The sequence below is a fragment of the Equus caballus genome, chromosome 7, assembly GCF_041296265.1.
Source record: "Equus caballus isolate H_3958 breed thoroughbred chromosome 7, TB-T2T, whole genome shotgun sequence".
Classification (NCBI taxonomy): Eukaryota; Metazoa; Chordata; class Mammalia; order Perissodactyla; family Equidae; genus Equus; species Equus caballus.
Genome location: NC_091690.1, coordinates 75,052,109 through 75,065,587, shown reverse-complemented (window position 1 = coordinate 75,065,587; position 13,479 = coordinate 75,052,109). Strand labels below are relative to the sequence as shown.

Sequence of the window (13,479 nt, the reverse complement as noted above, 5' to 3'; positions counted from 1 at the left end):
GATCCTTGAGAAGCAACTGAAGAATACACGCATCTTATTTGAGGCTACATTATATAGTACAGTTCCCTGCTTGATGCAATATCAAATTAAATTACAAGAATGTCAAATTTTCCCTCTAAGCCACAATACATCAGTTATGCAGAAATATCAATTAGGAACATTCTCATATAGAATTTCAATGAGCTCATAGAGTCTCAGCAGAACACTTGGTTACTTACTCTTCCAAATTCTACATCAGATTAATCAGACTATTATTTTCAGCATAGGCTCAGACAGTGCTAAATAAGCATTCTTTCATAGGTCTGTAAATACACGCAAAAGTTGTAAAAATTTGTATACCTATGTATTGGACAATGCTGAATTCACAAGAAAATATAGCTAATAGAAGAGAGAAAAGTATTTCCTGTAAGATTAAAGAAAAAGTACAATTAGGTGGTTTTCTATGAATTGTATCATTTTATAAAGAGGGAAAAGGAACATACTTTAAAATGGATTTTATTAATGCACACATACAACTATACTATGCAAAATTATATGTAATTCACACTTCATGAATCACGCTTCTTATTGCAACATTTGTCAAAATTGTTGCTTTTATCAGAAACTTCTCAAACACATCTATTTTAAAACACATTAAAAAATTTGGTTGCCCCATCTTCAAAATTCTCCACTTTCAAAATTTTTCCTGAGCATCGACAAAATTTGAATCTCCACTGTTTATTCTTTTATTCCTTAGATTTGAATATGTATTATATCTCCTCTGTTAAATAACAGGTTTCTTGAAGCCATATTTTTTCTCATCAGGCTAAGAATTTCCTAGGCTGATGATTTTCCTCTTAGTTCAGGCTCTTCCTGGGAAAAAGAGAGACTACCCTTTATGACTTATCTTAGCATCTGGTACAATGTTTTATGCACAGTCTCATTCAAAAGAAACCACTAGTTAAAATATTATTTCAGTTTAGGTATGTTTAATCTGATTGTTACTCCTTAAGAATGGAGACTGTGTCTTCACTGTTTCACCTCCAGTACTTCCCACAGTGTTTACCAAAATTTGAAGAAAAATTGTGAAGACACATGGGAATAACAATTGTATGGAAGATGGAGAACAAAAAGTTATTGTGTGTGAAAGATGACAAGAGTGGAGCCATACTAAAACAGAGTCAAAGCAGCCATTTCAGAGGAAATGCCTTAGATGTCTTCTTTTCTTTATCTTCAAAACTGGACCAAAGTACCAACATTCCAACAAGTCAGTGAGGACAAGGCTATCCTGTTTGTAAGGACTGAGGAAACCGAACTTTGCTGATGACCAAATCGCTAACCAATCAATGAAGTACAAGTCTAGCCTTTTGCCTGATGACTGAATCTCAAGCCAATCTATGAAGCACAAGCCTAACCTTACCCCATCTAACACCAATGAACTCTCCCTTAATACAACTTACCTATCTCATCTTCCTCCTTTTTCTCCATAAAAACCCCAAGCCTGTCTCCTGTAATCAGAGCACATTTGAGATTCTACTCAAATCTGTGTCTCCCAAATGGCAATTCTCTGAGACCCCAAATAAACTTTTTGCTTCTCTTGCAGTATATGCCTCTTATTTGTTGACATGTTTTTAGGCGGGTGTTAAATAGAAATCGATTATTTCATTATCTGAAAAAATTTAAAAACTCATTATTGAGCATTTTTAAACTGCAGGGAAGTACAAGGAAGCATAAGCAAAAAAATATCCAATTATCAAAAGATAATCACTTTTCACATTTGGAACATGTTTATCCATACCTTTATAATGTATATGTGTGAGTGGTCATGTGTGTGTACATGTGTGTGCATAGTCACATGAAACACACACACAAACTGTGATAAGTACCCTGTATACAAATCTATCTATTCTCGTAACAATATATCATTTATATCTATATCAGTGTTTAGCTTGTTGCATGATAGTTCATATTTTATTTACTCAATATCCAAAAGTAATTATTTAAGCAGTTTCCAAATTTTCATTGCAATGCATAATGATGTGTTGAACATCACAATACGTCTTTGGCCATTTACCCCATTAGACACATATTTAGAAGGTGAATCACTAGGTATTGCATAATTAAAATGTTATTACATTTACTGAAGGGACTTGAAGAACTCTTTTTAGAAAATAGGAAAATATGCATTTAATTTGATTTTTTTCTCATTTTCTGCACTTATTCATGTTCCTCAGCCATGAATAATCTATTTGGGGGAATAAAGAGCATTACCAATAAATGGTTAGAATTATGGCAACTTAGACTTTCATATTGACCTAAATTATATCAAACATCCCTTGGATAGCTTCATACCCTAGAGTTGGTGAGACTGTTTGGACCCCAATGTATGGCTTCATTTGTCTATTTTGCAGACATTTTTTAATTGGGGCAATATTCTGTGCAAGGTAGAGCATTTATGATAGTTAGAGGTACACAAAAGATAGCCTCTTTTCTCAAAGAATTCACACTCCAGAAATGTGTTAATAGTCAGTAAATGGACCATCAGAAAAGAATGAAAGTATGTATAAACAGGCTTCTTCAATATATAGTCATAATACACACTAGTAAATGACCAAACATAAGTCAGAGATACTACGTAAAGAAAAGACACACTGAAAATGTCCTAAATTAGCTTAGAAAGGAATATTTTGAGATTGCCTTGCAAATTTGCTTGGTCTTCACACTGTAGATAATGGGATTCATTACAGGAGGGATGAGTAGATAAACATTGGCAATGAGAGTGTGTACAAGGGGAGGGGCATGCTTCCCAAATCTATGCACCAGTGACAAGCTGATCATGGGAATGTAGAAGATGGCAACGGCACTTACATGTGAGACACAGGTACCAAAGGCCTTCTTACGCTCCTCGGGGGAGGCAATGCTGAGCACAGAGTGGATGATCAGAACATAGGAGAGGAGGATCAAGATAGTATCCAAGCCAGTAGTAGAGATGACAATGGTCAGGCCAAATGCACTGTTGATCTTGGTGTCTGTGCATGAAAGCTTCATCACATCAGGATGGAAACAGTATGAATGGTGCAGAATATGACTATGGCAGAAGGACAGGCGCTTAAGAAGCAGGAGTAAAGGCACAAGAGCTGTTGTCCCCCTAATAACAATTGCAAAGCCCACTTTGATGATCCTTGAATTGGTTAAGATTGTGGCATATCTCAGTGGGTTACAGATGGCAATGAAGTGGTCAAAGGCCATCACCAGAAGTACTGAGGACTCCATCAGTGTTAATCCATGGATAAAGAACATTTGGCCAATGCAGGCATCAAAGCTGATTTCTCGAGCATTGAACCAGAAAATGCCCAGCATGGTAACTAACGTGGAAAGGCACAGCCCTAGGTCCGTGAAGGATAGCATGGAGAGGAAATAGTACATGGGTTCATGGAGGCTGGACTCAGTGATGATGACAAGCAGGATCATGCCATTCCCAGAGATGGCAATGGCATAGAGACAACAGAACGGGATGGAGATCCAGGCATGGTAGGTTTCCAAACCAGGGATGCCAGTAAGAAAGAAGACTGCAGGGTGGAAAATGCTCTGATTGAAGGATGGCATGATGAGTGAAGGGACAGATTTCCTTGGGAGACATGACAAGATTCTGTGAAAACAGGGAAGAAAAAATGATTTCGCTCTCTTCTATATATCATACAATTTAGGATCTCTAATGAACCCTGTTCTGCTCTTCAATGGAAGTTCATACACCATTCTTTTCTTCAATTTCCAGTTGATGCTGGGTAAACTAGAGAAAGAGACAGACCACTAAATTGTATGATGGCACCTGGGTTTTAGCAAGAGGCCCACTTGTTACATCTAGGCTTCAGTATATTTCCACATACATGTATAAAAGAGGAGATCAGATTAGATAATGGTGACATATTTTCTAGTTCTGTGATTCTATGCTCATGGGCGGATAGGATATTTCTGCTCACCATAGGACAACACAAAAGGCAATTCATCCTGCTTTTCTTCACTTAGTCTCCAGAGCAAAAACATTTGAGAGATCCATTAAGATTTATGAGTACTTATATATGGAATGAAAATAAGATAAAAAATAGAATATTAAATATTTTCTAGAAAAATGCTTCTGATTGAACAAATACAAAACTGCTGTTGATAAAAACTAAATACTAGTAAAGAACCAATCAATCTGTGAAAATAGACCATGGTGGGTGATAGCTGTTAAAATGTTTACATAGGTGGTAGCTGTGAACCTGACATTGTTTAAGGGAAATTCTGCCTGGAGATAGACAGCCTCAGGTAACCCCTACAAGAACAATTAAACTCATTGGACACTCTCAGATATCAACTGGAGAAGAATTACCCAAAAGTGTCTTGATATTCCATTTTTGCAAAAGGGCATTGAAAATATAATGGGGCAGGGAGTCCCCTCAGAAATCCTCGCTGAGTCTGGACTCATGTCCACTCAGATGGAGGATGATGACTATGAACCATCTCCTCTGTTTGAGGATATGAGCACGCACTCACCCAGATTAAGAAATCTGTAGGATCAAAGGAGTTCCTCTATATTGGGTCTTCCTCTAAGTTTCCTGACAACCTATTTTTTTATACAGGAAGAATGCTTGGTTTTCAACATTTGCTCCTCTTTCACTCATTTATGCTTGCATTCTCTCAACAAATATGCAAATACCTACAAAGTGTTAGTGTATGCAATGTCCAGAATTAGAAGTAGACCTGGTACTCCAAGAAGGTCTGTCCATGACTCTGGGAAAGAAAATATCTGAGTGTAAATTAATTTGGTGACTTTCAGTCTCACCCCTGAATGATCAGGCAGTGGCTTCAATTTGAATGAGAATAATTGGTTATAGGAGGTGTAGCTAAGAAGATGTTTCTCCAACTATTTGTAGAAAGGAGAAGAGGAAAATGTTCAATATAGGAAGCTTCTTGAGGACTTACTAAAATAGTCAATGGCTTGGAAATTCGAATTGAGGCAATGCAAAGCAAAATAAAATCCAGGAGTTTGGAGTGAGCACTTGGACATCAGTTGGAAGACAAGCCTCAGTTTTTCACTTGTGACATACATGCAAGAATCTCCGTGTGTCCCACTCTGATAGTAAGTCTTGAGAGTTGTCAAACTAGTGTTTGGGTTGAAGTCACAGGAGTGATGAAAAACATCTCGGAGTAATAAAATCTAAGGGAAAAGTTATCTGAGGAAAGAGCCCTAGGGAATAGCAGTTATTTAAGGAAAAGACAGAAAAAGCACCTCCGAATGAGACTGCAGAGGCATGGCCTCTAAGATGAAAATGACCTACGGGAAAATGCAAGGTCATGAGTTTTTCTCAGATCTGTGATCTCAGAGGCAGGAAAAATGCCTGGCACAACAGTATCTAAGAGGATCTGTTGAATAAATGAATTCATTGCCACTGATAATAGTGATAGATCCTAGACACTTAATATCAGGCATGTACTGTGATACCTGATATATGGCCACCTCAAATTAGAAATAAATTTCATGTAATCATATTGACAGATTTTAAAATAGGAGGAAAACTAACAGTTTTCTTATTAATCTGGCATTCATCCTTGAGACTCGGACTTTGCTTTAATTTAGATCTGATGATAAAAAACAATTTTTCAAAATAAAGTAGTAAGGACCTTAAAATCATATGCTTTTTACTGTAAAAAAAAAAAAAAAAAAAAAGACCCTGGATTTAATGCTATTTCTATAATAGCAAATAAATTGAGATCCCAGTGGATTATCTAAGTGTTCAAGCCAGCTTTTCTCTCTAATAACAATAATGAAAATGTGTTAAATGACTCCTATGGACCTGAGAATTTACCTCATTATATCTTTTTGTCTGAATCCCTCTTTCTGCTATTCTGCATGCTTCTCATGGTATCTTTTTCAACTCCCATAATCAAGGGAAACATACTAGGACTATTCTAATGCAGCAAACTTTATTAGCAAAGCTAGGGGGTAGAAATAGCTTTCTTTTTCTTTCCCTTTTCATAGCATCTCATTCTCTTCCCTTTGCTCTTTCTCTGTGTTTGTTGGGGAAGGTGCTGGGGGGGGAGGGTATCTTCTCATATTGCCTGAGAATGTTACTTAAGATTTTTTTCTGATTGGTGAATAATTTTCATGTAGAGTATTACAAAAGACAATTGAATTGAATTGAAAATTTAAATTAATAGACCAGTATCAATTTTAGATATAGGAATAATCAGAATGAAAAATGTTAAATATTACCCTATTTAACTGTTGTTGTTTTTATGATCTTTAGGACTTTATTTTTTAGAGTAGTTTTAAATTCACAGCAAAATTAAGAGGTAGGTACAGAGATTTCCTATATACTCCCTACCCCCACACGTGTGTAGCCTTCCCCATTAGCAACATCCCCCACCAGATGGTACCTTTGTTACAACTGGTGAACCTACCTTGACACATCATAAGAACTGAAAGTCCTTAGGTCACCTTAGAGTTCCCTTTTTTTAATTCTATGATTCCTTAACCACAACTGAGTTTTCTTGCACTGAAGCTAATGAGGAAATATTAAATAACTATTTTTGAAAAGATATATTTGAATGTCTCTTTCCTCCATCTATAGGAAGAATTCTTTCCTATAACCAGACTGCTAGGAACAGATAAATAGACAGATCCCACTACAAAGTGTCATATCCATTGCTATCACAACAACATGCATTGGACCTTATTAGCTTATTTTTAATATGGAAGAACTGAGGCTAAAGTTAGAAAGCTGAGGCTCAGAGAACTCATGTTACTTTCTACATTCACCCAACAAACCATTGGCAGATTCAGGAATTGAACCCTTTTCCTGCTGACTCCCAATGCCATGCTTTGGCCAATCCCTGTTTTAAAATAACATTTCTTTAATTGTGAAATGAATGGACACATGCTTATGACTGACGTCTATATTTGTAATAACTATTTGGAACATTGCAGCAATTATTTTTAAACTGACATAATAAATGAATCTGTTGAATATATACTACTGAGTTCCCCAATTACCTCTGAACTGTTGGTTTTATAAACTATCTGAAGACTATATAATCCCTGATGTTTTCAGAAAAGACTGCAGTGCACCAAAACACTGACCTCCTGCAAAGAAAAACTCTTGGCTCTGGAAAGTGACTCATTTGATCCTGCCCTCTGCTCTTTGAAGAGTCATCCCAGGTAGCAGTCAAGAGTCTTTTAAAGCCAGAGAGAGAGACAGAGATAGATAATCTCACAAACTTACAGGCAGAAAAGTCCTTCTGTCCTGAGGCTGGGGGAACAGTCCCTGATCAGTCCGGCACCCTTAAACCATCTACAAAGAGGTCCTCTTTTGCCAGGAAAGCTCATGGGGAGAGGTCTCTGGAATAGGAGGGTTGTCAGATTTGAGAAAGACAGCCTTTATTAGGAGCCCAGAAGCTGCCTGGTGAGGGCCATTTACCCTGCAGAAAAACAAATTCCTAGGAGACAACTCTATACACTTGTGTCCTGCTAGCACTCTGCCCCAAATGACAGGCTCTAAAGGGCAATTTCTTTTCAGTCTAGATTCACTCTTACTTTCCCAAAGGTGAATCTTGGTTATGAATTGCAATTCCAGTTCTCATTCAAGACCTTCTTGCTCCCTTGAACAGCTGTAAGTCAAAACTTGCAACTTGCATAGGGCGAAGAAAGGGAGAAGTGGTCACCCATGATTTTGCTCACCAGTCATTTACCAGTATCACAGTTATTTTGTGATTATGAAAATGTCCTAAAAATTTTTGCGGTGATAATTGCACAACTCTGTGAATATCATAAAAACCATTAAATTTTACACATTAAATGGATGAATTGTATTGTATGTGAATTGTATCACAATAAGACACATTTTTTAAAAGGAGAATTGAAAATTATAAAGAAAGTGGAGAGATCACACATGCTCTCACCCTAGAAAAAAGAGAAGATTGTTCTGGATAAAAATGAAATCAATAGTGTCACTAGAATATAAGAGTATAATTACTGACCTATGAATTTAGGAAAATTATGAAAGATAGAACAAATGATGAAATAACATTGATGGATGAAACAGCCTACATTTTGTACAGGAGAATATTGAAAGGGAAGGGCAGTGGAAGCTATTCTAAGGGATGTTCCAATCCTAAAGTGTTGGACTGGAGAATTCAATTGAAAATATGATTATTTTACTTCTGCCCTCTAACCCCAACCTGGCCCTCACTGTGCTGTATCTTAGGCCACAGAGAAATTTGCCTAAAGGTGGAAAAAATGAATATGAATGATTCTGCCACTGAGGCAGGTCTGCACTTTAACTCTAGCAACATCCAGGAGAAATAGAGAACCCCTGGACCCAGATGAAGTGCTAACAGTGGATTCTTCCTCCCCATGACAGGATAACTCCTCCCTTCCTCATGGTGCAGAAGACAGTCTATGGTAAATAGAAACAATATCCAGGAAAACATGAACAGAAAATGTTAAATATATAGAAGACCACACAATGAAGAATTCCTAAATACATCATTTCACGTGGACAATGAATTCAGGTGGACAGGAAATAGCCCCATGTATGTACACACACACACACAAACACACACACATGCACACACACTTTAGCGTTAGATTAAGTAATAAGAATTTTAAATCTAGAATATTTTTGGAAGTGTCCCCGCATCATGTTATACATGTAGCATATCTTAGAGTACCTTCTCTCATGCTACAGAACTATAAATGTGCAGGGAGGGGCAGAGGCAGAGCAAAGCTGCTGACAACTGACTTCACATGTTAGGGGATGGCCAGATCAGAGCCTGATTTCTTAACAAGCCATAGTCCTTAAGCCCATGAACACTTAGAGCTTTCATCTTCATTCAGAAAGAACGTACACAAATACGTTAATTCTTTAATAGGAAATGCATAGAAATGTCTGAGGAGCCTATTGGTATTTGAGAAAAAGCTCAGTGTCAACTAGACCACACCTAATTATGTGTGGAAAGAGATGGGGAGAGAAGCACAGTCAATGCACGTGCCTCCAGAACCCAAAGTGGCCTACTAAGCATTGTGCATCCTTCTTGTGGTGGGAAATGCAAGACACAATATTTTTCCTTTACTATGGAAGAGATGTCCTACCATGACCCAGACAACTGGGTCACTAAAAGTTGCCAGCCACCTTCTGGAATGCATGTGTTACTAGCTACTTGTCCATTCCACATGATTAGCATGGTTTCATCATTTCATCAACGTAGTGGTCCAGTGTGATATTCTGTGGGGTGTTCTATTGTTCCAGGTTGCTTCAGACTATACTATAACCACATAGCCCTGGGTTATCTATGAATATAAAAGTACACTGTTGTACATTTTGAGTGAATGAAAACTATTTCTATTCTTTTTTTCTTACAAGTGAATGATCCATCTTGTCTTGCTGTCATACCTCATCTCTTGACTCTGATCTCCATACCCCTCCTAACATTAAACCTAACAAATTGCTTTCTATCCCCCACATATCTATGCTAAAATGTTTACCTGGGGCTCCTCTTGCCACTGTGCTAACAGGCAAAGAAGCACGGTTACAAAGCTGATTCCAAAAACTAAGGAGGAACTGGGTTGCTGCTATACCATGGAGACAGTGAGGACCATATCCAGAGCCTAGAGGTTTCACTAGGGCTCCTCTTATGTTCCATACCCTGCTGTAAAGGCAGATGAAACACCACAGTAACTCAATAAGCGCAAGATCACAGAGGACCCAATGCCTTCAGGAATAAAATTTGGGTCAACCCACCAGCCAGAATGATGGCTATGGTAAAGATGATGTATAGTGGAGAGTCCGATAAGAAAATGATAAATTTCTATCTCATGACCAGCTATAAAAGTGAGGACTGAACCTTCTATGTGTATTTTAATGCATATGTAATAATCAATCAATTATTTTGTATGAGGAGCGCTGGTAGTGCTTAATTTGACAGTTTATCACAAAATTCACCAGGCAGTGAAGATCCATGTCCTGAGCAGATTGGGAGAATAGTTTATCACTTGAAAGTACTGGACTCCATGCCTGATGGGCTTTCACATCTGTAATTTTTAAGGAGAGGAGGAAGTTTTGTTCATTTACATGAAAAATTGCTGTCTCCTGTTATGCTAAATCAACTATTATATGTATATATTTGACAAACAGCAGAAAAGGTGGACTGGACTTATTCTTCCTCAAATTCATTTCTTTCTATTACTCTGCTTAATATCTCAGGAGAGCTGACTCTTACAGGCTGTACCTATCAGCCAGATTCCAGCTGAGTTTGAATCGAGGGAGACACTTGTAGAAGACTGGATTTTTTCCTACAGGAGGGATCTCCTTTCGCTTCAAACCTCTTTCTGGGAATTTTGCATAGGCCAAACAACAACCTTATTTTTAGCTCATATTCTGCAAAACATTTGGGTACGACTCTTGCTTCCAAACAAGACCATTAGCCCCTGGAGGCATGAAAAGGCCAATTTCTTTTTTTCCCCAGTTTTATTGAGATATAATTGACATATAGCCCTGTATAAGTTTAGGGAGTACAGCATAACGATTTGACCAAAAACTTTCATATATATCATCCAGCACTATTAACTATAGTCATCAGGTAGTACATTACATCCCTAGGACTTATTTATCTTATAAACTGTAGATTCTACAGGTTGAGCCCAAAGTAAACAGTGAATGGATTCTTTACATTTTCAGTGAATGCAAAGGTCAAATGAAGAATCCCAGGGGAGAACCAAAGCCTCCCTCCCCCTTCTCAGACTGGAGTTCTGGCTGTCTGTTCTATTTGCACCAGAAAAAAATGTACCAGGCTTCCCACAGACCAGCCAACCAAGAGGTCAGAAGTCCACTCCACCCAACTTTGGTCTCAAGCAGTGATAGGATGTAGAGGAAAATCCTGCACAGCCGCTCTATACCTAGAAACTACCCTGGTGGGGCTTGCCCTGGAGTCTTATATGTGGCTGAGGCAAGGCTCATGGGACTAAGAACAGGAGTGAAAGGCTCAGGAAAGGCATTTTACCTTAAGCCTCAGATGACAAAAAGATCAAATGGCACCTATTTTATGCATCTCATACCCAAAAAGTACTTACAAATATAGGCATTAATGCCAGTAGGATCAAGGAGTCATTTTGTTTGTCCATTGAAGATATATATACATATCAGTCAGAGACCAATAAGAAATAAAAATCACTCAGATAACTTAAATGGAGACACTTTAGTGAAAGAACTAATTACAGAACAGTGGACAGGGTTAAGGAAACAAACAAGGGATGCTGAGATACCTGGATACCAGGGAGAGTGAGAAACCAGTACTGGCCCAGGAGCCAAGGTGGTAAGAGAATTCTTATCAAAGCAGGATCTCAGCTCCCACCCTTCCTTCTCCTCTCAGTGCCTTCCATTTTATAACCCAGCTAGAAGTCAGTCCACAAGGGCATCTGACAATACAGTCCATTTGAGTCAACACCCTAGATCATCAAGCAAAGAACGGAAGGATGAACAGTAGATCTGTTTCACTGGGAAGGGCAATGAAAGTAATGAGCAAAAGTTTCCAGTCAAAAATACGGTATATGCTCAGTCTTTGGAAATGATGCATGATTAAGAGAGGCGAAAGCAACTGGGAAAGTAAGAGATGCCCTAAAAACAAAGAGCAAGTATAGTTTTGCAGAAAAGTTTATGAGCAATCAGCAAACTCCAAACCAGAAGCTGACACAGACACAGCCTGGAACTTTATTGCTAGCCGTTGAGGAGGGAACTGGGTGGTCCTGGGAGAACTAAAAATTTGATAGAAAGGAGGGGAGGTGCCACCACGAAAGACCTGAAAATTGTCATCTAGCAGCCTTCCAAACGATAGTACATAGAAATACTCGGTGAACTGTGGAAACACTTGTATAGCTTCTAGTCAGTAGTTACTGATGTTCTTACCAACAATCCATTTGGGGCACATAAGATATCCTTGTCATGGCTATATCAAACTTAATTGTGATACATACATATTACCCCACTGTGCTGGCTATGAAGATATTGTATCTCAGCTTCAAACCACCATTCTATAAACTCTGTTGATGAGAAGACAAGGAATCGTGAACCACACTCATGGTTTGCCAGCTGGTTCCTGTCATATTCTGTTAATTGGAGGATGCTAGAAGGAGACTGGAAGCTACTGGCAGGACGAGTATCTCATGTTTGCTTGTTGATCCTGTCAATGCCACAACAGCTATAGTTCTCTGCCTAGTAGCATTGGATCCAGATTCTAGTTTTAATTGTTCCCACAATCCCAACAGTCTCATCATACTCCGTTGGAAGAAACAGAAACAGACAGGGTGTGCCCCTTTGCAGGAGTCTGACTCCCAGTTCCATGAGGGTTCCTCCTCTGTGCTCCTGAGGCATGAGCTCCAGCTACAAAGTACCCTTTCACAGAGGTTTGAGTCTTGGCTCTATCTAGTCCATCCTCTGAACTCCTGGGGTACTAGAACCAGCAGGATAGCACCCTTTCATTATAGGTCTGAGTCTCAGCTCTGGGGTGATCTTCTACCAAGCTTCTAGGTTTTCATAACCCCAAACTTTCTCTTTGTTCCCACAGACATACAGGTAGAAGTGAAATCCTGCAGTTATTAGCTCTCTATTATTTCTGTGTTCTCTGTGCCTTCTCAGCCCTCCAATAACTGTTTACCTAGCTCCTTGGATTAAATACTTCCAGTGTTAACTACTGGAATGATTTCTGTTTTCCTATCTAGAGCCTGACTAACATACCCACTTCACCATTCCTTGAGGAGAGAGTCCAAATATGGCAACATAAATCCAACCAGATTAAACTATGTCTGCATTTGGTTCCTGGTAATCTTGAGACTTCAGAGAAATTTACTGTATTTCTAAATGATAGTTGCCAAAACCAAAAACAGACTTATTGAGCCTTAAGCATGACATTTGTACTCCCAAAGGAACTATATAGATTGGAGTTGAATTAAGCAGAGTTAGTTTTCACAGAATGCTTGTGATAAAAAATCTTCCCTGAAGAGCTGGGGTAAGTAAGAATGTTTGACCAAAAAACGTTAGGTTACTGATTAAGCAGTGAAACATGTATGATGGTGACACTAGCAATTGTATTTGGAACAATTCCATAACCATGCATAATGCCAATTATATGTGCTTGATTTAGACGATAATATTCAGCAAAATTGCTATTGCTAATACACTTTTTATTGCTATTTTCCTTTTTAAAACAATAATAATATCTCCACATTTGAAACTAGGTCATTTGTGTCTAGGTCACTGAAAATCTTTTCTCTTAAATGAAGAAATGTTAATATTATTGTGGTTTTCTGAGAAAAATAGCAATAGAGAGTTTCAGCTCATACTTAACACTAAAGTGATCTTTCGGAATGCTTTCACTGGAAGCATGAGTCTCAACATTTTAACTTATATAAATAGCATTTTACTCATCCATGCAATGACCAGGACTAGCAAAATCTGAAAAGCCCGT

General features: G+C 38.2%; 1 protein-coding gene across 1 annotated transcript; it reads right to left on the bottom strand.

Moving 5' to 3' along the window:
• Nucleotides 1-2,646: 2,646 nt before the first annotated feature.
• OR51F5D (olfactory receptor family 51 subfamily F member 5D) lies at nucleotides 2,647-3,585 on the bottom strand. Its single transcript, NM_001391298.1, has one exon. It carries the CDS (start codon nucleotides 3,583-3,585, stop codon nucleotides 2,647-2,649), a length of 939 nt encoding a protein of 312 aa, NP_001378227.1.
• Between the last annotated feature and the right edge of the window lie 9,894 nt (nucleotides 3,586-13,479).

What these genes read in the sequence shown, in the direction of transcription:
- OR51F5D (NM_001391298.1), bottom strand. Translation starts at nt 3,585, where the DNA reads ATGCCATCCTTCAATCAGAGCATTTTCCACCCTGCAGTCTTCTTTCTT.